Raw genomic sequence first — 25,756 nt, 5'->3', positions numbered from 1 at the left:
GAGAGTGAGTAGAACAATTGGAAGTGGTGCTGTCAATATTTTGACCTGAGCAGATCTCAGGCGAAGGATGGCCTCTGGGTTATAATTGAAACCAAATTACTTTAAGCAGACTTTATGGAAGTTTGTGTTTCAATATGTGCTTTTTCTTCCAGTCAATTGTTGGAATTCCTGGAGCAAAGGGAGAAAAGGTAAGGAGACAGAATTTCTAACAAACAGCAGAGAGGTTTGTTTTTAACAAATAATTGCATAGCATAGAAATTATAGCCTAGAAAGAGGCCATTTGGCCCAGATGGTCCATGCCAGTGTTCATGCTCCACATGTATTGATCTAGCTTCCCATTATCATTTTGTAAAGGAAGATTCTATTCTCAGTCCACACAGAGGTCAGAATCCCACCTCAGGGCAGGAAACAAAATGCCTTAATTTTAAACCTCATTTCCTCTTTTAGACTTCAATCCCACCATAAAATAGAGCAGTTGGGTTAGACAGTAGCATAGTGGTATTGTCACTGACCTTTATTTCAAAGGGAATGGAGTATAAAAATAGGAAAGACTTACTAAAACTATACAAGGCACCAGCTAGACCACACCTAGAATACTGTGGTCCCCTTATTTAAGGAAAGATATCCTTGCATTGGAGGCAGTCAAGAGAAGGTTCACTAGGTTGATCCTGGGTATGGAGGGATTTTCTTATGAGGAGAAGTTGAGTAGGTTGGAGTTTAGAAGAATGAGAGGTGACCTTATTGAAACTTATAAGATTCTTAGGGAGCTTGATAGGATAGATACTGAGAGGTTGTTTCCCCTTGTGGGAGAGTCTAGGACCAGAGAACATAATCTCAGAGTAAGGGGGCGCCCATTTAAGACAGAGATGAGGGGGAATTTCTTCTCTCAGAGGGTAGTGATTCTGTGGAATTCTTTACCGCAGAGGGCTGTAGAGGCTGGGTCGTTAAGTATATTCAAGGCTGAGATAGACAGATTTTTAGTCAGTGAGGGAATCAAGGGTTATGGGGAAAAGGCAGGAAAGTGGAGTTGAGGATTATCAGATCAACCATGATCTCATTGAATGGCGGAGTACACCCGATGGGCCGAACGGCTCATTTCTGCTCCTACATCCTGTGGTCTTACAGTAATTCAGAGGCCCAGGTTAATGCTGTGGAGATGTGGGTTCAAGTCCCACCATGGCAGCTGCTGGAATTTAAGTTTGATTAATAAAATCTGCAATTGAAAGCCGCAATTGAAATCCCTTGAACGAAGAAGTCAAAAAACTCTCCTTTAAAATATAATAGTGACCTGTGATTCCTCTAATTATATAGTCACCGAATTGGAAAATGTTGTTCTTCCAAGAAAGAAACTATCCCTATCTTACATGAGATTCTTATACAGGTTAAATGTATGTTATTTTTTAACATCATTCCCAGTCTCACCTTTGCTGTAAATTGTACACAATATTTGCCCTTCGTTTAAAAGGGGGTTATGCACAAAGCTCTCCGTTTTCTCACATGTCTGATTACCGTGAGGCCAGAAGTACTTTCTGCAAAGAGGGTGCGGCTTTGACGTGTTCAAAGTCCCTCATTCCCTTCCCCAGGAGTTGCTTAATTTGATCCTAGACTGTACAGCCAAGTGGAAGCCAATGGTGACTCAGCTGTGTGTAATGGGGAGGCAGGATCTGGGGCAGAATTTAATGGGTGATTTGGATCAACAGCAGCGCCAGTTGCCCACAGTGACAGGCTGGATTATTGGGCTGGTGCTGGGGTGTCCAGGGCACTGTTTTAAAATACGCCCCTTTTAGGACAGATATGAGAATTTTTTTCTCTCAGAGGGTTGTGCAACTTTGGAACTCTCTGCCTCAGAAGGTGATGGAGGCGGGGTCACTGAATATTTTTAAGGCAGAGGTAGATAGATTCTTGTTAGACAAGGGAATCAAAGGTTATCGGTGGTAGATGGGAATGTGGAAATCGAAACACAAGAAGATCAGCCATGATCTTATTGAATGGCGGAGCAGGCTCGAGGGGCCGAATGGTCCACTCCTGTTCCTATTTCTTATGTTGTGCCACCCACTGTAGAAGAATAGCCAAGGCTGAGTCCTGATGAGTGGCCAGTTGGTCAAGACAAGACGGAAAGGAATCGCTGGCATCGAATGGTTAAGATATGCAATGAGAGTTCTGATCTAACCAACCTATCAGATCGAACCACATGAGTATTTGTTTCTATTTTTTAAAATTTGCCTTAGTTTAGCAGATTTTGTTTTTTAAGACACAAACCAGATGTAATTGATTCAAATTATTGGTAATCGTATGAATACCAATATCCTGGCAATGCATCAAACAGCCCATATCAGTCCTTTCCTGGCAGGGAGAGAGGAGAGAATATCATCCTCATTCAATCCATAAAAATCACAGAGAACTTTAAAATGAAATTAGACTGTGAGTGGTTCCGACTTTAATTTCGGTACAGGGTTTTATGCAGTGGGAAGATGCCTTGCCTCATTTTGTGCTGCACATTTTCTTCAGGGAACGCCTGGATTGGTGATGTCTGGAGTCATGGGACAAAGAGGCCTGAAGGGAGATGCAGTAAGTTGGTGCCTTCCTTCATTGAGCAGAACACTGTTTTGTACCTAGAAACTGCCTAGAATCCAACTCGCCTGGAGACACCATGAGGGAAGAATGCTGAATATGTCACTGGAGTAGCGGGGTACTGTTCTGTTGCTTGAGATTGCTTTATATATATATAGGTTGAAATTCCTGGAGAAATTATATATGAAAACCTGTGTGCAAGTTTTGAGTGGCTGCCAACTTTTAGACCAGGGTTAGGATTAATAGAGGGGGTGGGACAGGGGATATGGGGAGGAAGAACTGTGGTGTTTACTGGTTCAATGGGTTGTAGAACCATCTGTGCTGCATACTTACATCTACAGAGTCTTCTCAGTCACAGTGCTACAAAGGAACATCTTTACAACTAAGAATCATGAAGCCTGCCCAGCCAGTTACTGCATGTATTTAAATTGTGAAGTTTCTTCAGTTTGACTTGGCGTTTATTCATGTTAGGTTCCGTACAATGGAATTAATTGACGATTTTAGGCTAGTTTTCATAGGTTCATAGAATAGTACAGCCCAGAAGTTGCCCAACAAGTCAGTATTGACTCTTTCAAAGAGCAATCCGGTGAGTCCATCACTCCCCAGCTCTTTCCTCAGGTCCGTGCAATTATTTTTCTCCTTCAAGTATTTATTTTGCAGCCACGTGGTAGTGTAGAACTTGAATATTGCTGAAAAGGGAGACGTGTTGCTGAAGCTTTTCATCTTGTACTCATCAGGACAAATGCAAGAATACCAAATTTCAAACACTCGCATCTTGGTATTCTCACATTGGTCCTGATGCGTCCAAGACAAAGAAACTTGGCAACATGTCACCCTTTTCAGAAATATTTATTTTACGCTAAAACTGCAGCTAAACTATTTTTGCATGGATCCCGGAACATTCTAAAAATAAACTCAGAATCCTGAGTTAAATGGATGGAGGTAGAATATGATGATACTTCAGTCAGGAGTCAGCTTGTATTCTGTCTCTGGATTTACACCACAGCTTCTTAGAGCGATGTGAAGACACTACACTCTCTTCACAGTTGGGGTGTGAACACCGCAGAAAAGTGACTGGGAGGTTAAGGAGGATGACATTTTTATTTATCTTCTCCTCAGGGTATGAAAGGAGACAAAGGTGCAGCAGGTGCGAAAGGAGAGAAGGTATGAAGTTCAAGGCTTGAATGTGTGATGCACTGGTATAGATTGGTGATGAGGGGGTAAGCACTTGGCAAGTCAAAAACCCACACCCCAAAATTTGGACAAATATTTCTGTCCGTTCCACTTAATAGATAGAAAATCAGAAGCACTTTGTGCTTAAGTTCACAGTTATGACTCTGGCTAATAGTATAAATTGGAAAATATTGGATTAACTGCTAATTCCATGACTGCCCTTTAAGTCTCCCTTCCACTGAAGTCAATAGGAAGGAACATTGATCATTGTGTACCACAGATGGCTAGTTTGATGCCATTTGACACCATCATCTCGGATTAAAATGACATCCTCAAGGTTTCCGTCACATCAAGCTCCTATTGAAAGTTTAAAATTTCACCTTCCCAGTCGACTTTGCAGTTTAAGGGGTTTAAGGGATTGTGCCTTAAGGGATAGTGACATTTTCAACAGCAACCAAAGTCAGTAAGGGTGCATTATTCCCAACAAATAATAGGCTGATTGGGCGCTAATTTTTTTGTCAGTTTTAGTTTAGCGTCGACGGATTTCGCGAGGGACAGAAGCTGGGTGACTTCTACAATGGGCGGGTGATCCGCCAAGCCAGATTACCCCTCCCCCTCCCCCTCCCCAGTGGACAGAGCTGAGAATCACCCCCAAAACTTTTGAACCCATCCCCACTTCAGTCACTCCCCACCGTAACCTCAACGCCCCCAACCCCTTACTTCCTGCTCAGCGTCCAATTCCTTTCTGGCTAAACAGTAAGAGATGTTTTGCTGCCTAAAGGAGCTAATGAAGTGTGATATGTGTTGCTAAATGTCTCATCACGTTCCGCTCTCTGTTGAATTAAATGGAGAGTCTCATTTTATTTTGTAGTGCTTTGGTGGGTACTCAGTCTTGTTTTGTCTCATTCCAGGGTGAACTGGGTGAACCTGGAGAGCCAGGACAAGATGTGAGTGATCAATATATTTACCATCTTTCAGGCCTCCACAGTTGACATCTGACAAAGGATAAGTAAGCCAATTTGAAGAACAGGAAATTATCCTTTTATTGATAAGAAAGAATACCAATTATTTATCAAAGTCTTTCTATCCTGGAGCTAGGAGGTAATTTAGTCTGTTTGTGGTATGGTATGGCATGGAACTACAAAGCCATTAAAGTTGTGCTGACTCAGGCTGTAGGGCTGTGCTAACAGCTTTAGCTTGGTTGGTTGGTAGCAGCCTTGCCTCTGAGTTAGAAGGTTGTCTTGCTCCAGAGACTTGATCACATGATCCAAAAGAGCACCTGTACTGAGGGAGTGCTGTGATGTTGGAATTATTATCCCTCAGATGTTGGGTCCTATCTGCCCTTTCCGCTGGGTTTAAGCAATCTCACCGTGTGAATCAAAGAAAGGTTCTCTCTGGTGTCCTAGTCAACATTAACCTCTCAGGCCAACATCGTTAAACATTATTGAGATTGTCATATCAACAATTTCCAGTTCCCTGGCTCTAACCGCCTCCTCTTCACCATGGACGTCCAATCCCTCTACACCTCCATCCCCCCACCAGGATGGTCTGAGGGCTCTCCGCTTCTTCCTCGAACAGAGGCCCAAACAATCCCCATCCACCACTACTCTCCTCCGTCTGGCTGAACTTGTTCTCTCACTGAACAATTTCCCCTTAAACTTGTCTCACTTCCTCCAAATAAAAGGTGTGGCTATGGGTACCCGCATGGGCCCCAGTTATGCCTGTCTCTTTATGGCGTATATGGAACATTCCTTGTTCCAGTCCTACTCAGGCCGCCTCCCACAACTCTTTCTCTGGTACATCGATGACTGTTTTGGTGCTGCTTCATGCTCTCGTCTGGACCTGAAAAAATTGATCAATTTTGCTTCCAATTTCCACCCCTCTATCACCTTCACATGTTCCATCTCCAACACTTCCCATCCCTTCCCTGACCTCTCTGTCTCAATTTCTGGTGATAGATTGTCCACCAATATTCATTACAAGCCCACCGACTCCCACAGCTACCTCGACTACAGCTCCTCACACCCCGCTTCCTGTAAGGACTCCATCCCATTCTCTCAGTTCCTTCGCCTCCATCGCATTTGTTCTGATGATGCCACTTTCCAAAATGGCGCTTCTGACATGTCTTCCTTCTTCCTTAACCGAGGTTTCTCACCCATGGTGGTTGACGGGCCCTCAACTGTGTCCGGCCCATCTCCTGTGCTTCTGCCGTCACATCTTCCCCTCCTTCCCAGAACCATAATAGGGTCCCCCTTGTTCTCACTTTTCACCCCACTAGCCTCTGCATTCAAAAGATCATCCTCCACCATTTCCTCCAACTCCAGCATGAAGCCACCAGCAAGCACACCTTCCCCTCACACCCCCTGTCGGCATTCCGTAGGGACTGTTTCCTCCGGGACGCCCTGGTCCACTCCTCCATCACCCCCAACACCTCATCCCCTACCCACAGCACCTTCCCATGCAATCACAGAAGGTTCCACACCTGCCCCTTTACCTCCTCCCTCCTCACCATCCAAGGGCCCAAGCACTCCTTTCAGGTGAAGCAGCGCTTCACTTGTACCTCCTTCAATTTGGTCTACTGCATTCGCTGCTCCCAATGTGGTCTCTTCTACATCAGGGAGACCAAACGCAGACTGGGTGATTGCTTTATGGAACACTGCCGGTCTGTCCGCAAGCATGACCCAGACCTTCCTGTCGCTTGCCATTTAAACACTCCACCCTGCTCTCATGCCCACATGTCTGTCCTTAGCCTGCTGTAATGTTCCAGTGAAGCTGAACGCAGACTGGAGGAACAGCACCTCATCTTCCGACTAGGCACTTTACACTGAGTTCAACAACTTCAGATCACGAACTCTCTCCTCTACCCTCACCTCTTTTAAAATCCCCTTTTATCTACATTCATTTTTATTTTTTATTCGCTTGTATTTGTTTTTAATTCATTTATCCATGGTTTTTATCCCCTTTTTCATCCCCTCTTCTATCCCATTTCCTATCCTTTTTTCCACACCACCATCCTGTGCCCCACCCCATCCCCAATGGACCAGCTGTTACTTGTTCATGTTATTTTTCAGAGCTGACCCTTGTTCTGCTCTTATCACATTCCGTTTTCTTACCTTTATGCCATTATCAGCAGCTTTTTTAGCCCTTACCATAACTATTAACACTCTCTTTGTCCTTTAGTTTATGACATCATTATCAATCTCTCCTTTGCCTCCACCTATCGCTGGCCTATCCAGCTCCACCAGCTCCACCCCCTTAAGCAGCATAAATTTCATCACATTTCCACTTCCCTTCAGCTCTGAAGAAGGGTCATACGGATTTGAAACGTTAACTCTGTTTCCCGCTCCACAGAGGCTGCTAGACCTGTTGAGTTTTTCCAGCATTTTCTGGTTTGGTTTCAGATTTTCCAGCATCGCCAGTATTTTGCTTTTATCGTTAAACAGATTACCTGGCCGTTTAACTCATTGTTGTTTGTGGGAGCTTACTATGTGCAAATTGGCTACGGCATTTTCTACATTATAACCTCAACAGCACTCTCCCCCTCAGATCTGAAGAAGGGTCATACGGGTTCAAAACGTTAACTCTGTTTCTCTCTCCACGGTTGCTGCCAGACCTGCTGAGTTGTTCCAGCATTTTCTGTTTTTGTTTCAGATTTTCCAGCGTCCGCGGTATTTTGCTTTTATCTCGAAAGTACTTCATTGGCTGTAAAATGCTTTGAGATGTCCTGAGGTTTTAAGAGGTGCTCTATAAATGCAAGTCCTTTCCTTAAATAAACAGGCTACATCAGAAAACCATCATCATAATGTCTTAGAAAGTAAATTTACACCTGGCTTCCCTATGCACTTCCCTAAAAGATGTGGTAATTTTACTCCTTCAATCAACATGTTCCTACAGAAAAGCTTCCCAGCCCTGCCTTGCCAAAGCAGTTAGGTATATGTTTTTTATTCCATTTGCTTTTAAACAGTTTCAGCAAGACCTGGACAATATCTAGGCTTGGGCTGACAAGTGGCAAGTAACATTTGTACCACACAAGTACCAGGCAATGAGCATCTCCAACAAGAGAGAATCCAACTATCGCCCCTTGATGTTCAAGGGCATCACTATCGCTGAAAACCCCCACTATCAACATCCTGGGGGATTACCATTGACCAGAAACTGAACTGGACTGGCCATGTAAATACTGTGGCTACAAGAGCAGGTCAGAGGCTAGGAATCCTGCAGTAAGTAACTCACCTCCTGACTCCTCAAAGCCTGTCCACCATCTTCAAGGCACAAGTCAGGAGTGTGATGGAATACTCCCCACTTGCCTAGATGAGTGCAGCTCCCACAACACTTAACAAGCTTGACATTGCCCAAGACAGAGCAGCCCACTTGATTGGCACCACCTCCACAAACATTCACTCCCTCCACCACTGATGCACAGAAGCAGCAGTGTGTACCATCTACAAGATGCACTGCAGGAATTCACCAAGGGTCCTTCGACAGCATCTTCCATACCCATGACCACTACCACCTAGAGCGACAAGGGCAGCAGATACATGGGAACACCACCACCTGGAAGTTCCCCTCCAAGTCACTCCCCATCCTGACTTGGAAATATATTGCCGTTCCTTCACTGTCACTGGGTCAAAATCCTGGAACTCCCTCCCTAACAGCACTGTGGGTGTACCTACACCACATGGACTGCAGCAGTTTAAGAAGGCAGCTCACCACCACCTTCTCAAGGGCAACTAGGATGGACAATAAATGCAGGCCCAGCCAGCAAAGCCCACATCCAGTGAATGAATAACAAAAAACATGGTTTTATCTAGAGAACATAATTGAACAGACATGTGAAATTGCGTTTGGTATTTTTTAGGCCAAAAAAGGGTGTGAATTTCTAGTTTTCTGCACAACGTACAAGGAAACCTATCATATAGGGTAGGCAGAACCATTGTTAAAATTTCCTATCTTTTAATATATTTTATCATTAATTTTTATTAATGCAGGGTTTTAAAGGGTTGACTGGAGAGAAAGGAAATAAGGTGAGTAACTCTTATAGTTTTACAATTATATCACTATCAAAAAAGAGCAAAGGAGTTTCTCTCCCGGTGTCCTGGCCAAAATCTATCCCTCAGTCAACATAATTAATAATAAGTTATCTACAAATTATAACATTCAGGGAGATGGTGGCATAGTGGTAAGGTCACTGAACGAGTAATCCAGAGGCCTGGGCTAATGCTCTGGGGAACATAGGTTCAAATCCCACTATGGCAGCTGGTAGAATTTAATTTAAATTCAATTAATAAAATCTGGAATTGAAGCTAGTCTCAGTAATGGTGACCAGGAAACCATGGATTGTCATAAAAACCCACCTGGTTCACCAATCCACTTTAGGGAAGGAAATCTGCTATCCTTACCTGGTCGGTCTGGCCTACATGTGACTCCAGACCCACAGCAAGGTGGTTGATTCTTAACAAAAACAGAATTACCTGGAAAAACTCAGCAGGTCTGGCAGCATCGGCGGAGAAGAAAAGAGTTGACGTTTCGAGCCCTCATGACCCTTCGACAGAACTAGTTCTGTCGAAGGGTCATGAGGACTCGAAACGTCAACTCTTTTCTTCTCCGCCGATGCTGCCAGATCTGCTGAGTTTTTCCAGGTAATTCTGTTTTTGTTTTGGATTTCCAGCATCCGCAGTTTTTTTGTTTTTATATCTGGTTGATTCTTAATTGCTCTCTAAAATAGCCTAGCGAGCCACTCAGTTCAGGGGCAATTAGGGATGGGCAACAGATGCTGGCCTTGCCAGTGACGCCCACATCCCAAGAATGAATAAAGGAAAACAAAAATCCTGTTTGTGGGAGCTTGCTGTGCGCAAATTGACTGCTGCATTTTCCTTCCCTTCAAAGGTACTTCATTGGCTGTAAAGCACTTTGTAACATTCTGAGATTGTGAGAGGTGCAATATAGATTTTCTTCCTTTAATGTGGAGGAGTTAGGTTTAAAATAGAAAGGCTGGTTGGTCTGATTTTCATGACTTAAAAGTTACACAGACGTCTCTAAATTGAATGTTTGCCAGTTACCATGGTACCACAAGGGTTTGAGTGTATGAATGCAGGCTGCTGGTAGAGAGCCTCACCCACTGACTCTACTTGACAAGAAGTCACATGGAAAAAGGACAGGAAATGACCAACCAGACCAGCAAGACTGTCCTATCCTGCCATATATTCACACCAACCCCTTACATAAGAAAATAAGAAGACAAGAACAGGAGCTGGGGTAGGTCATTCAGCCTCTCAAGTCTGCTTTGCCATTCAATCAGATCATGGCTGATCGGATTGTGGCCTTGTGCCACTTTCCTGCCTGTCTCCCATAACCCTTGACTCCCTTATAGGTCAAAAATCTAAAATCTTTCCCCTTTCCCCTTTGGAGAGATAAAAAGCAGAAAAAGAAAACTGTTTAGCATATATGTAGGAACTTCCTCTCCAATCCCAAAGGCAGCACAATCCAGGACACCATGGTGACCATAAGCAGTAATTCCACTTAGACCTGTCTTCTACAACAGACGCCTTCCACTCACAGGATCTCATCCACTTTCTTTTTGAAGGCCGCAGCAAACCCGGACACTCCAGTGATACATTCCAGGATGATGACGCTGTGTGGACAAAAATACTACCTAACTCCCCGTTTTCAAAGTCCCTCCTATCTCTGTAACCTCCTCCAGCCCGAAAGCCCTCTGAGATCTCTGTCCTAATACCCAGCAGAAACTGCTGGGTAGTAAGTAATCAGGCAGCAAGGGACAGTGGCTGATTTCCCACCTCCCTTCCTGGCTAAGGAATGCTGAAGTCACTCGCTGAGTGAGAGCTGACCCAATCAGCACAGGCCATCAGTGGGAAGCTGAGACTTTCCACATAAGATTGGTTCAGTACCAAGTGAGCCACTGGGGGGAGCTATGGACCATAACTTAACTTTCACTCTGGGGTTAGGGCAGCGGCTGAAAACGTAGTGAATCGCCGACTCATAAAATGATGCTTTGATACTGATATTTCTTAACTTTTCTTCCCATTTTCCTCAATATAGGGTCATGCAGGTGTTGGATTACCAGGTCTAGCAGGACAACCTGGGCCTCCAGGACTTAAGGTGATTGTTGCATTTAATAATTGCTATGGGTATCATCTGAAACTTCTGCAGACAAGAACCTAAGCCTAAACAAAAACAAAAATACCTGGAAAAACTCAGCAGGTCTGGCAGCATCTGCGGAGAGGGATACAGTTAACGTTTCGAGTCCAAATGACCCTTCAACAGAACTAAGTAGACTAGGTAACTAAGTCTACTTAGTTCTGTTGAAGGGTCATTTGGACTCAAAACGTTAACTGTATCCCTCTCCGCAGATGCTGCCAGACCTGCTGAGTTTTTCCAGGTATTTTTGTTTTGGATTTCCAGCATCCGCAGTTTTATGCTTTTAACTAAGAACTTAAGCCTCTTTGCCAGTTTATCATGTCCCCCTTCATGAACCATTAGCCAAACCTGCCAACTTGTGATAAAATTGATTGTTAAAATAAAAAAAAACTGTCGTGACAGAATCTAATTCAGAGAATTTTGTCTGTGAGTATTTGAACCCCACAGAGATATAAGTTGGGCTGTTAAGTCAATTTTTTGGTGTGTTACAAGTTGATGAAGAGCTGATATAGCTTGAGATGTTCCAATTAAGAAGTGCAAACAGTTAGCTCAAGGTTGGCACAATTATTTGTGGGAAGCACTTCTCTCTGGCAATAGTTTTATTGATGGTGCGTTGACAATTTTATTTTAAAACAAGAAAATTAGACGAAGAGCCAAGCAGGAAACCAACAAGTTTGGAAAAGGGAAGAGATAAGTTAAAAACCTAACTGCTTGATGCTTTTTATTTTGAAAGCCTGTGAATCGTAGGATGAAGATAAGGCTGAGAAAAAGATTGGATTCCAGTGTTTTGAGAGTTAGAACCAGAGAAAAGTTATGGTGCAGAAAGAGGCCATTCAGCTCATCGTGCCTGCGCCAGCCAAAAAGAGAAAAAGAGGAACTAGCCGCTCATTTTAATCCCACTTTCCAGCACCTGGTCCACGGCCTTTAGGGTTACAGCACTTCGGTTACAGATCCAGGTGCCTTTTAAATGAGTTGAGCATTTCAGCCTCAACCACCAACTTAGGCAGTGAATTCCAGACACCCACCACCCTCTAGGTGAAAAGGTTTTTCCTCATGTCCCCTCTCATCCTTCTATCAATCGCCTTAAATCTATGCCCCCTGGTAATTATCCCCTCAGCTAGGAGAAACAAGTCTTTCCTGTCTACCCTATCAAGGCCCCTCATAATTTTGTACACTCCAATTAAGTCACCCCTCAGCCTCCTCTGTTCTAAGCGAAACAACCCCAGTCTATCCAATCTCTCCTCATAGCTGCAATTTTCAAGCCCTGGCAACATTCTTGTAAATCTCCTCTGCACTCTCTCCAGAGCAATTTTGCCCTTCCTGTAATGCGGTGACCAGAACTGTACACAAAATTCCAGCTGTGGCCTTACTAGCATTTTATACAGTTCCAGCATTACATCCCTGCCTTTGCATTCAGTACTTCGGAATGAATCAGTTGCAGAATGAATCATTTCAAATGGGAGTGCGAGATGGTTGTGATTTCATCGGAGCTTCTGAAACAAAGCCTGCCTCAAACTCCCCGGAAGATGGATGGTTTATTGGCCTCTTTAGTTAAGAACACTGTAACATCCAATTACAATCTAACCCACCTGGCAAGAAACTGATGAGATTGGATCAGATGTCCATTTTGCACCTGGTCCGATTTTAATTTTGGTTGAAACCAAACCGGCCGAGATATAAAATGGGTGGCCGATCACATCAATGAAGTTAGGTTCAAATTCCCCCCTCAACACTGAAATAAAGGCAGTTCCTGGCGTTTGCCCCACTCCAGAGGCTTGAGTGCAAAATCAAAGCCGATGCTCCCAGTGGAGTCCTCAGGGAGTGCTGCACTGTCTTTCAATGAGATGTCAAACCAAGGCCCTGTCTACCCTATCAGATGGATGTAAAAGATCCCGTGCCACTATTTTGGAGAAGAGCAGGGGAGTACTCCCTGGTGTTCTGGTCAATATTGTCCCACAATCCACATTACTTAAAAAAAAATCGGAACATTATCATGTTGCTGTTAGTGAGAGCTTGCTGTGTACACATTGACAGCTATGTTTCCTGCATTTTCAACAGTGACTGCACTTCAAAAGTGTTTCATTGACTTTAAAGCACTTTGGGACATCCAGAACTCATGAAAGGCACTACCTAAATGTAATACTTTTTACTCTAATATCCACTGTTTTTAAGAGAACACTTTCAACTCATTACTGATTTATGGGAAATGTAACCTCCCACCCATTTACCAAATGCAAAGTTTTGCTCAAGAAGGTCTATTTGAAGCATCATTGCTGGGAATTCCTTTGGTGTTTTTCCCTGCTCCACTAACACTGAATCACAGTAACGCTGTAAAAGAGTCAGGAGCCACTTTCAGCAACATACATCATGCACAGCTCCGATGAAGTCTTGATGGGTTCCCCCCCCACCAACCCGGCCAAAGGTTCCAGTTTAAGGATTTCTGCTACCGCTCACCTCCAGGCCAGGGTCTTTTCCAATGGATCGGACAGTTGTTGTTTGGGGGGTGGGTGGGAGGAGGGTGGGGGGGGTGGTGTGGGGTGGGGTGGAAGTTGGTGGGCTGGGGGGTGGTGTGGTGGTAGTGCACAGACAGAAGCAGAATGCAAATTGTCACTCTCATCCTTCCCTGTCATTGGCGTGGAAGCTGCCACCATCCGGGTGACCTATTGCTGCTCATAGCGCGTACACACAACTGAGAGAAACAGGGGCCCTTGCTGTCTCCAAGCCAGCACATTCTAGGAGCCCTGGCTGCTGGGTCCACTTGCTAGATCCTGTCATGGGGTGTTCAGAGATCAGTGGAGGGGCCCTTGGCCCAAATATTTCATTCTCCGAGTGTGGCTGTGCATGGGTCCCAACAGTGGAATAGTGCAATGTAATCTCTTGAGCCTATAAAATGCTTTTGTTGAAACAGGCCATTCTCAGGCCACCATTTTCTCCCACCGAAGCAAGTCCCCCGGACCCCCTCCCCGAACAAAAGGTGGCACTCACCCCCCCTCACCCTGAGACTGTTGACACTTAGGCACCTCAACAGACTGGTAACACCAACCCCTTCTCCTCAGTTACCCCCACCACAAACCCCCAGCCACACCCCGGCCCCCACCCCCCAACCCCCCCGGGGCCCTGCCATGTTCCCCCACAATCCCCCGCACCCCTGTCACAGCCCATACACACACACACCCCACCCCCCCCCCACAAAAAAAACCTGGTAATACAGCCCACACCAGAGCTGAACCCCAATTAAGGAGTCAGGGAGAGCGAACAACCTTGGCCAAGGACGATTAGCCTTACATTGTTCGACCTTTTCATATCAAGACGAATAATGAGATTTCTTCTTTTTATTTTTTTCAGGGTGACCCCGGTTTCCCAGGACCACCTGGCCCTCCAGGTCAGCAAGGGCCCATCGGCAACTCAGGACAGCCAGGCCTAAGAGGGGAAGTTGGACTACCTGGGCCACAGGGACCAGCAGCAGAGAGGGTAAGGTGGGGGTCAGGCTCGCAATAACATCTCCGACTTGGTTTTAACCAAAAGGGCAGACGGTGGCATCGTGGTAATGTCACCGAACGAGTAGGCCAAAGGCCCACGTCCCGGGGCAACGGTTCAAATCCCACCAAACAGCAGCTGGTTGAGTTTGGATTTGCTTCTCAGCAATGGTAACCGTGGCAACTATCGTCAGCTGTTGTAAAAAAAAACAAACCTTTTTTGGCCCCTTTAGGGAAGGAAATCTGCCGGCCTTACCTGGTCTGGCCTGCCTTGTCATTCCAGTCCTGCAGCAACGTGGTTGACTCTTCAATGCCTCCCCTCACGCTGTGTGAGGGAAATTAGGAATGAGCAACAAATGCTGGCTCTGCCAGTGATGTCCCCATCCCATGAAAGGGGAAATAAAAGTCAAATTTTTGTGTCTTTCTTCTTGTGGCAAGATGTGCCAGTGTTCGCAAATAGCCGGTGAGTGAAATAAAAACCACTGTCTAACCACAACGTGATGCAGGATGAGCCAAAGGTGCAGGTCCACTGTCGAAGGGTCATGAGGACTCAAAATGTCAACTCTTTTCTTCTCCGCCGATGCTGCCAGACCTGCTGAGTTTTTCCAGGTAATTCTATTTTTGTTTTGGATTTCCAGCATCCGCAGTTTTTTTGTTTTTATATAGATAGGTTCTTGATTGGTAAGGCGATCAAAGGTCACGGGGAGAAGGCAGGAGAATGGGGTTGAGAAACCTATCAGCCATGATTGAATGGTGGAGCAGACATGATGGGTCGAATGGCCTAATTTCTGCTCACATGTCTTATGGTCTCCGTTCTCCTGATTAGACTGCTGCCTTTTCAACTCTAGGACATTTTCCCAAGAGATGGCACACTGTGTCGGATTCCGGTTATTGAGAAGGAATATTCTATTGAACGCCCCGTTGTTTCTCAATGTCACAGGAGAACAGCAGGTCACATCAGCTTGCTGTCTGTCAGTCACACTCTGTTCGCTTCAGAATCACAGGCTGTAAGGAGGGCGCAGACCCCCTCAGGCAAGCACGGAGGCAGGCGGGTGTGTAAGTTCGCACCATAGGCCGGCTTGACCGTGCCATCCGCCCCCTGCCTTTTTCCCAGGGGTCAGATAGGGGTCAGGAGGGCCACCCACCCGCGAGCGGTGGGTCACTGGTTAAGGTAAAGCCATTTAAGCCCCGTTGGCTTGAATTTTTCCAAGCCAGGAATTCTCCCGGCCCTCGGAGGAATCGGAGCCTAGGCCAGGTGTTGGAGGCAACCCCCAGCAGCAGACTGGTGGGGGGGGTGCTGTTGTCAGTACTACAGGCAAGTCTTCAGCCCTCCTTGCTTAAAGGTGCATATCCATTCACCGAATCAGGCAGCTGGAGACATTTTGTGAATCTCAACTGTTCTTTGTTAAACTATAGTTCTGTAAAAAAAAAAAATACCAATTCCCACTCTTCCCTTCTGCAACCCCCCCCCCCCCTGCTCAGAAACAAACTGTGGGGAGGAAAAACAATCCAGCTCTGAAGTACCGGCTTCAATGAGCATCACCTGCTCTCAATTCGCTCAGAGGTTTGTCCTGGTTTATTCTTAAAGGGACCTGCATTTCTAACATTGTCACTCTCCACTTGCGTGGGCACAGATGTAGCCAAAGGACACCTTGTTGGTGGGGGGGGGTTTCCCCCTGCACAGTGGTAGCCTGGCTGTTGACTCCGTTTTTCTTAATAAGTTAGAGACTGCTTCAAAGTCGAGGTGCCGCACCCCCTCTCTCCTCTCTCCTCTCTCCTCTCCCTCTCATACCTGAAAAGGCGAACTGCTGCTCCTTCACTCCTGTAGGACTCCTCTTGGCTTTGAGAGGCCTACCCCCTAATTGGCCAATTCGGGACAAATCACTGTTGGGTGACTGTTCCCCACACAGTGTGGGGTTGCGACCCCCCTCCCCCCCACTTGCCCCTGGCATCAGGGTTCCAACTCAAGCCCCAAAATCCTGCCCCTTTTGCGAACCTGCATGGAGGGGATGGAAATAGCAAGCTCTGGCAAAATGGGCCACAGTGGGCCCCCTCACTTCTTGTCTAAGTAGCCGTCCTCCATGTGTAGATCCAGACAGTGAGCGCCAGCAGGCTGTTAAAACACGGGGTATTACAAATGAGGCTGATCTTGTTACTACCCAACACTCGCACCCGCTTACGTTCCAGAAAGGTTCACTTGGTTAGTAACCAGGAGCAGGAAGCCCTGTTTGAACCTATCCGCTGGTTAACGCAGGTGGTTGTGAACAATTTTTTGAAATATTTTTGTAATGCAGGTATTTTTTGACATAGTGCTCAATTGCAGGACTATTCTTTTAATGATTTATTGTTATTTAAGGGCTCTCCTGGATTCCCAGGGAGAGATGGAGCCACCGGTACACCAGGCCCCCCCGGAGTTCCAGGATTACAGGTCAGTTATCGATAGCCGTCATTGTCGTGTGTTTATATTAGCCGTGGAGACTGTTAGTACCACTTTTGCCTCTGAGTCCGAAGGTTGTGGGTTCACTCCGCCCCAGGAACTTGAACGCAAAACCTACACCATGACCCCCTGCATCCAATACTGAGGGAGGCCTGCAATGTCGGAGACATTGAACCAAGGTCCCATCTGTCCTCTTGGGTTGATGCAAAAGAGCACATGCCACCAGCGGAGGAAGTGTTCATTTCGGCGCAATTATCCATCAACCAGCACGGGCGGGCTGGGCCTTGTTTGTGGGATCCTGCTGTGCCCGCTGCAAAGAAAGTACTTCATTGGCTTCGGTAAAGCACTTTGGATATGTCCTGGGGTCAGGAAAGACGTGACATAAATTCAAGGCAGTGAAATGGATGGCAAGCGTAGGATATTAACCCTGAATTACTGGTAGCTCAGGGAAGATGCCAATCTGAGCTGGGCATTCTTTAAAAGGCACCAGTAAATAGGATCCTAAGAATGACGACTGGATCATGGAGCTAAGGGTCAGAGGACAGAAGTGCGACCTCACTGTGGCCCCAGCAATGGAAGGGATGAGCGGTATTGAGGTCCATGGTATTTAATAGAAATGAAAATTTGAAATAAATGAAAGGAGGGGAGTTATGACGGAATTGAAACTGAGATCTGATTAACTCAAAATGCAAATGTTTTATTCAGGGTTTGCCAGGACCAGCTGGGTTACAAGGTGTCAAGGTAGGAACCAGAATTCAGTCCTCCCTCTGACATCATTCCCCTTCATCGCCTCTCATTATTTATCTCCGATTATTCCCGTGTCTTTTGTTTCGTTTCTTTGCAGGGTGAAACTGGGGCAGGAGTGCCTGGACCAAGGGGAGAAAGAGGAGATCCAGGATCCAGGGTATGAAACCCTTTATGAAACCCTTTTACTCTTTCTAGAAGCGATATACATTCATACGCAGGGACCCGTTCTCTGCAAGCAAAAGGAACATGCTCAAGCCTTGCGTCTTTTTTGAATTACCTAGGAGCTTGAGAAGCCTATGGTTCCCCGTTGTTTTCTCCCTGGCAACATCTCAGCCAATCAGACACTTTGCCAACCAGTCAGCACCCTTTTTCCCTGTAGTGTAAATTGTTGTGATAGTTGGAAATTTGGCATTCTTGCCTTTGTCCTGATGAGTGCAAGATGAAAAGATTCAGCGACATGTCTCTCGTTTCTGCAAAATTCAAACCCTTTTTTATATGATGAATCTTAAGGTTGTGGTTATGATTTTAAGTTCAAACCCTGGGATTTGGGCATCACTGACAAAGTCAACATTTATTGTCCATCCCCAATTGCCCCTGAGATGTAACTAAGCGGCAGCTGCAGATCAAAACAATTAATCGATTCCCCTCTTCCTGCGCTCCTTTTACTCCACTGGACCTTTCCAGTCAAGTCCTCCACCACTGCCCAAAGTGCTGGAATGCTACTTTAATATTTACTGTAATATTTAGGCATCGCAAAACCAACAGGCAATAAACATCTGCTGCACGGCTCTGAACACCCTGACATGATCAGGAGGATGGAGGCTCTCATTAACTATTGTGAAATATCAGACCTGAGGTTAGTTTGTGTTTTGTGCCAACAGTGGCTCAGTGGGTAGCACACTTACCCCTGAGTCAGAAGATTGTGGGTTTGAGTCCCACGTCAGAAACTTGAACATAAAATCTCAGCTGGCACTCCAGTGCAGTACCAAGGGAGTGCCCCACTGTCAGAGGTGCTGTCTTTCGGATGGAATGTTAAGCTGTGGCTCCGTCTGCCCTCTCAGGTGGATTTAAAAAAATCTCATGGCCACTATTTTGAATATGAGCAAGGGAGTTATCCCCCGATGCCTTGAGCCAATAGCTATCCCTCAGTCAACATCAGGAAAAACAGACTATCCAGTCATGATCAATTTGCTGTTTGTGGGAGCTTGCTGTGCGCAATTGGTTGCCAAGCTTCCTACATCACAATAGTGACTTCACTTCCCTTATTGGCTGTTAAGTGCTTTGGGACATCCTGTGGTCATGAAAGATCCCCATAAATGCAAATTCTTCTTTGTTTCTCTTTTTGCTGGACCGAAAGTAAATCTTATTTTACTCATATTTTTGTTGACTCCGTAGGGTGAAGATGGAAGACCAGGCTTGCCAGGAGAACGAGGACTAGCAGTAACCACTTCTCTATTTTAATGAACTTTTAATGGGATTTTGCTTTTTACCCCTGAACTTTTATTTTAAACTATATTCTGTTGTCTTATCAGGGACCTCCCGGTAGTCGTGGAGAAACTGGACTCAAAGTAAGTGTGTTTAAGAGAGCTATTCTGTTAGTTGTATTTTTTTAACTAAATAAGATGGTGGCAGGGAAGGGATTTGGGTGACACAGTTTTTTTTTTAAAACTCCATGAAGCCACCTAGTGACCAGGGACTGCAATTACATGGTGACAGTTCAAAATCAGAAAATTGTTGACATAGCAATTTTTCAATGGTAAATGTTGGCTGGGACACGAGCAGAACCTTCAGGTCGGTTTTGTGGAGGGGGTAAGGCGGTGGGAGGTGATATTGAGAGAGCTCTAGGAGAGCACCCCTGGCCCCACCTGAATCTTTTTAAAAATTCCATTCCAAGACCTCTTCAGCTCCGGACACTAGTGTGACGGGCCAGACTGTGCAGGGCTCAGACTGACCAGTTTTTATCCTAAAAATCCATTTAGGGTCCAGTAGACATCATGAGACCACCATTTGCATATTATAAGTGGCACACTGCCTGAAAGAGGCAGGTGTTTCTGCCACCTCCCTAACTCTCCAGGGAAGTCTGGGAATTCACGTTGTTGAGATTACTACTGCTATAATGCCACTAATCCCATTTGAGGCTGTTAACTTTCAATTTTGGCTGGTTAAAGTCCCCCACCCCAAGGTGCTGAACATCTGAACTTAAAAACAGCAAATCCTGGAAGTGCACAGAAGGCCAGGGAATATCTAAAAGAGTAAAGGTTAGTGGTTATTGTTTCAGGCAAGACCCCGCCGTCCAAACTGGCCAACTCTGATAAAGAACCAGATTTTTAAAAGTTAACATACGTTTCTCATTCAAGTGTTAGTTAACTTTCTGTCCTCAGTTAGATTTATCTTGAGTGACAGACTGAACAAAAATGAACCATGGAAACTGCACCTCTGAAGGTTTAGGTTTGATTCCAGCATAGGTTAGTTACATCCTTCCTTCTGTCTCCTCTGCCTCTATCCTTCTGCCTGTGTGCCAGTCTCTTTCACCTTCTCCTTCTCTCTGCCTGTAACTCTCTCTTTACCTGCCTCTCTTTCTGCAGTCTGTCTCTTCTGTTTCATTCCTCTCTTTCTTGCCCCTCCAGTCTCCCCCCCTTCCCCCTCCAGTCTCTCCCTCCCTCACCTTCATCTCTTTCTCCAATTTCTCTCCTCTTTCTGTTTCTCTTTCTCACCTCGTCTTTCCTCTGCCATATCTCTCTCTTTATCTCTTCCCCCTGAATTCTTACCCCCTGCGAATTACTTTGTCCGTCTCCCCTTGCGTCACACCCTCACTGTCTTACGTCCTTATGTCCTTTTCGTTTCCCCCTTTGATTCCCTGGCATAATTTAGCTGATTGGAAAGCTGGCCTTCCTCTCTATTTTTTTTGGAACTCGTTTGATTTGCATGTCACGCCTGGCAATTGATCACTGGCTTTCTCAGAGTGCCAAGCTGGACCAGCGGCAGAGCAGAGCATTAGATTGTGCTCTGAGCTCTGCTTGCGCACAATTATTCTATCACAGTGCAGGGTAACTAAAGCCTCTGTGTCACAATACTTAATTCTAACTTAACACACCCAGCAGGTAAAATACAGCAGAGTGTGAAATGGGACAGCTGATCCACCCTCAGTTGCCTGGTTTAGGATGGAATTACCCTCATTGAAATAGGCAGGAAAATGGATTTTGATTAAAAGAAGAGTAGAAACAAAAGGACAGCTCGCTTAAAAGAAGACTATCAGAATCACTGGAAACCATTCTAGGGATTATTGGTGACTTGGCACATTTCTTGACTGTTCACGACCCTCAATATCACAATTGATACGTAATGTCTAATGTGAAGATCAGGGTTTTTTAATTCATTCTAAGGATGCAGGAGTCATTAGCAAGTCTGCCATTTATTACCCAACCCTAGTTCCGCTTTAGAAGGCGTTACCCACGGTGCTGTTAATATGGGGGTTTCAGATTTTAACCCAACAATGATGAAGGAGCAGTCAATATGTGTCCAAGTCGGAGTGCTGAGGGACTTGGAGGAGAATCTGCAGTGCTGGTGTCCCCATGCACCTGCTGTCCTTGCCCAAGTTTGTGGAGATCCCACATTTGGGAGGTGCTGTCAAAGAAGCCTTGGCGGGTTGCTGCAATGCATTTTGTAGATAGTGCGCACTACAGCCACTATGTGCCAGTGGCAGAGGGCATGAATGTTTAAGCCAAGCACAAGAAAAACTATGCTGGCACTAAAACTAAATTTATGTTTGTGTTTTAGGGTGATACTGGACTAGTTGGACAGAAAGGAGAGAAGGTATGTGAGAGCTTCATTGAACACAGGAATACTGCGTGAAATGTTATCAACCTAGTCTCTACATGTGAATTCTGCATCTCACAGTTGTCTGTCACACTTGAGAATCACACTTCAAAGTGTCATATTCCTTTACAAAACAATCTTAAATGAAAAGAAGATGATCCTTAAAACATACCTCTTTGACCAAGCTTTTGAGTCACCTGTCCTAACGTCTCCTGTGTGACTCATTGTCAGACTTCATTTGATAATCGCTCTTGTGAAAAACATTTGTACATTTTTCTATGTTAAAGGCTAAATATTAATTCAAGTTGTTGTTGGGGCAAATTGGAGCAAGTTTTACCTTGCATCTAACTGCCATATCTGACTCAGGTCACACAGACACAATTATGGCACCGGAGACCATTTGGCCCACTGAGTCCATGCCAGCTCTCTGCAGAGAAACCCAGTCGGTCCCATTCTCCTGCCATATCCCCGTAGCCTTGCAAGTTTATTTCCCTCAAGAGCCCATCCAATTTCCCTTTTGAAAACCTTGATTATCTCCACTTCCACCACCCTCATAGACAGCAAGTTCCAGGTCATTACCGCTTGCTGCGTAAATATGTTCTTCCTCACATTCCCTCTGTATCTCTTGCCCAAAACCTTATACCCATGTCCCCTAGTCCTTGCACCATCTAACGGGAACAGCTTTTCTTTGTCTATCTTATCCAAACCTGTCATAATCTTGTAAACCTCTATCAGATCTCCCCTCAGCCACCTTTCCTCCAAGGAGAGCAACCCCAGCTTTTTCTAACCCAACCTTGTGGCTAAAATCCCACGTGCCTGGAACCATTCTGGTATAGCACCTCTGAACCCTCTCAAGGACCCTCACATCCTTCCTAAAGTGTGGTGACATGAACCAGAACAATACTCTTCTTGTAGGCTAAACCAGAGCTTGATAATGGTTCAGCATAACTTGCCCGCTTTTGAACTCAATACCTGTATTTATGAAGCCCTAGCTCCATATGCTTTGCTAACTACTCTCACAATATGTCTTGCCACCTTGAATGAACATGAACCCTCAGGTTACCCTGTCCTTGTACAAATCTTCAGAGCTGTGCCATTAAGTATATATTACCTCCTCATCCCTTCTGCCAAAACGAATCACCTTATATTTCTATGTATTAAATTCCAACTGTAACTTATCGGCCCATTGTGCTCAAGTCTGTATGTCCTGTTGTAGTCGATTGGTATCATTCTTACTTTTTGCCACACCTCCAAGTTTTGTATCCACTGACCCTTGGGGAACACCATTGTCTGCCATCTCCAAGTCCCAGTTTACCAGAACTTGCTGTTCTCTGTCCTCAAGTCAATTTTTTTATCCAAGCTGACACTCACCCTCTTGTTCCCTGAGGCTCAATTTTGTTTACCAATATTTTATGTGGTACTTTGTTAAACACTTTCTTAAAATCCATATAAATGACATCCACTGCATTCCATTCATCAACCTCCTCTGTTACTTCATCAAAAAATGTAATTAGTCAAACATGATGTACATTTTATAAATGCTGGCCCTCCTTAGCTAACTCCAACCTCTCCAAATGCCTGTTTATTTTTTTCCCTGATTATTGTTTCTAAAACTTACCACCATTGATGTTAAAGTGACCGGCCTGTAGCTACTAGGAGCGTCCTTACACCCTTTCTTGAACAAGTGTGTCAACATTTGCCATTCGCCTATCCTCTGGCACCTCCCCCATACCTAGGGAAAATTGAAAGACGATGGAAGCCTTTCCACTAACTCCACCCCCATTTCTCTTTACTACCGGGGATGCAAGCCATCCATATCAGGCAACTTATCAGCTCTAAGCTCAGTCTGCTTTTCCAGTGCATCCTGCCTATTAATTTTCACCCCATCCATTACCTCCACCATCTCCACTTCTACCGATGTTTTGTCCACAAATGCGTACTGCTGGCATCAATCACATAAACTAGACATGGACCACAGGAATTCACCAAGGCTCCTTCGACAGCACTTTCCAAACCCATGACCACTACCATCTAGAAGGATAAAGGTAGCAGATAGATGGGAACACCACCACCTGGAAGTTCCCCTCCAAGTCACTCACCATCCTGGCTTGGAAATATATCTCCATTCCTTCACTGTTGCTGGGTCTCCCTTCCTAACAGTACTGTGGGTGTACCTACACCACACAGACTGAAGCAGCTCAAGAAGGCAGCTCACCACCACCTTCTAAGGGCAATTAGGGATGGGTAATAAATGTTGGCCCAGCAAAAAAAAAAAAAATTCCCAGCATGGAGCATCCCTCATCTTCAATTGAGAAAAGAATTTTGAAAAACATTCACCTTTTCTCTGTTCATGAAAACCTTGCTTTTCATACCATATCTGCTATAGCCTGTTGTAAGATACTCAATGTTGTGGAAGTCTAACAAACTGATTCCTGTTCCCTCGCACAGGGTGAAGCAACGCCTCTCCTGGGAGCCCCTGGAATCAAAGGAATCAAAGGAGAGTTTGTAAGGAATGACATTCTAAAACTTTTGCAGAGGGAAAACAGAAATATTTTTGGTGGGGGAAAAGGGTGGAAGCTAAATTTGGGATGCCGTTAAACTCTGATGTTCGTTTCTTATAGGGGGAGCGTGGCCAGAAAGGAAATGAAGGACCTAAAGGAGTGAAAGGGGAAGAAGGACCACGGGGGGAGAAGGTATGTGCTCAGGCGGGATCACGTGGGTGGACAAGTAATCCAGAGATTACCGGTTCAAATCCTGCTCGGGCAATTTGGGAATTTTAATTCCGTTTTTAAAAATCTGTAAAGAAAATACTGATGTTGGTACTGTTGAAAGTTTTGGAGATGACCAGTGTTGAATGGAGAGATAAAAGAATGAAGGTAGCTTTCTCCCTGGGACTAATTGCTACAGGGGAGCTGGTGGTGTAATGGTAATGTCACTCAACTAATAATCTAGAGGCTAATGTTCTGGGGGACATGGGTTCAAATCCCACCATGGTAGCTGGGATTTAAATTAGTAAATCTGGAATTGAAAACTAGTCTTAGTAATGGTGACTGTGAAACTATCACCAATTTTAGTAAAAACCCATCTGGTTCACTAATGCCCTTTAGGGAAGGAAATCAGCCATCCTTACCTGGTCTGGCCTACAGCAATGTGGTTTACTTTTAACTGCCCTTTGAAATGGTCCAGTCTGGCAAGCAATTAGGGCAATTAGGGATGGGCAATAAATGCTGCCCAACCAGCGACACCCTCATCTCATGAATAAATAAAATAAAAATCAGGAGAAACTAAACCTGGTCTAATCGGGTGTGGGGTGAGACAAGGCTGTCTACTATCGCCGTTGCTCTTTAACATGTATGTGGAAGCCATGATAAAAGAAACACCAGATGAAGTACAGAAAGATGCCAAAGTAGGACATCAGTTGGTGAAGGTGAGGAGATTTGCCGATCAGCAGACCCTGGTGGCTGGAACAGCAGAGGGTCGACAAATACTAATGGATAGAACGAATGAAGGGGTGAATGTTTACGGAATGAAAATTAATGTAGAAAAGTCAAAATTGTGAAGATTGGAAGAAATAATGATGGTAAAGCAGAGATCAAGATAAATGATCAATAACTGGAACAAATGACACAATTTAAGAACCTGCAAAGCCTCTTGTCAGAAGATGGTTACAGCCAGAAAGAAAGCAGAGCTAGAATAGCAATGGCAAAGAACACCTTCTCTAGGCAAAAAGAATTGCTCAGCTTAAAAACGTGTAGAGATCTTAAGAAAAGAATTATCGAGACTAATTTGGAGTTCCTTGTTCAATGGGCCTTTTACGTAGACCTTGAGTAAAGTGGGCACCCCAAAGACTAGAAAGTTGTGAAATGTGCTTCTGGAGAAGGATGGAGTCGGTCAGTCGGAGAAAGCACAAGAGCGTAGAATAATTCTCAGGATGGTGGAGGAGGAGGAGAGGTCGATAGTGAATATATCATCAAGAAAGGCAGCAAGGTTGGATGGGCCATATTCTATGTCATGAGAATTTGCTGAAAGAGGTGACTGAAGGAAGATTAGAGAGATGCAGACCAAGAGTGAGAAAGGGAATGATGATGTTAGGCAACTTGAAATTGAAAATGGGAAGCTCCTACGAGAAACTGAAGAGGAAAATGCAGGATATGAGGTGTGGAAAATGAGCCTTTAGGCAGATCACTATCACTGCCATATAGTAACTGAAGGTATAGCCTCTCCTGCTGTCTATCGGGGTCAAGGGATGTTCTTGGAGGCTCTGACCAATGAACCCTAAGCACAAGTAATCCTGGGGGCAGGGCTACCTAACGAGAGTCCTGATCGAGCACGTAGAATCTGAAAAGCTCTTTGCAATAAAGTTTATCTGTTTCTTGTTGAA

General features: G+C 45.0%; 1 protein-coding gene across 1 annotated transcript in view; it reads left to right on the top strand.

Moving 5' to 3' along the window:
- Positions 1–25,756, top strand: part of col7a1 (collagen, type VII, alpha 1) — a 242,415-nt gene that overhangs the window by 167,677 nt on the left and 48,982 nt on the right. The window contains exons 72-86 of the mRNA XM_041191107.1: positions 153–188; positions 2,509–2,568; positions 3,691–3,735; positions 4,656–4,691; positions 8,733–8,768; positions 10,801–10,860; positions 14,245–14,370; positions 16,732–16,803; positions 17,518–17,553; positions 17,657–17,716; positions 18,955–18,999; positions 19,092–19,127; positions 21,337–21,372; positions 23,824–23,880; positions 23,997–24,068. Coding sequence (XP_041047041.1) covers positions 153–188; positions 2,509–2,568; positions 3,691–3,735; positions 4,656–4,691; positions 8,733–8,768; positions 10,801–10,860; positions 14,245–14,370; positions 16,732–16,803; positions 17,518–17,553; positions 17,657–17,716; positions 18,955–18,999; positions 19,092–19,127; positions 21,337–21,372; positions 23,824–23,880; positions 23,997–24,068 — 813 coding nt within the window. The remainder of the gene's footprint in view (positions 1–152; positions 189–2,508; positions 2,569–3,690; positions 3,736–4,655; positions 4,692–8,732; positions 8,769–10,800; positions 10,861–14,244; positions 14,371–16,731; positions 16,804–17,517; positions 17,554–17,656; positions 17,717–18,954; positions 19,000–19,091; positions 19,128–21,336; positions 21,373–23,823; positions 23,881–23,996; positions 24,069–25,756) is intronic.

The sequence above is a fragment of the Carcharodon carcharias genome, chromosome 7 (genome assembly GCF_017639515.1).
Source record: "Carcharodon carcharias isolate sCarCar2 chromosome 7, sCarCar2.pri, whole genome shotgun sequence".
Classification (NCBI taxonomy): Eukaryota; Metazoa; Chordata; class Chondrichthyes; order Lamniformes; family Lamnidae; genus Carcharodon; species Carcharodon carcharias.
This window is presented reverse-complemented; position numbering and strand designations above follow the sequence as displayed.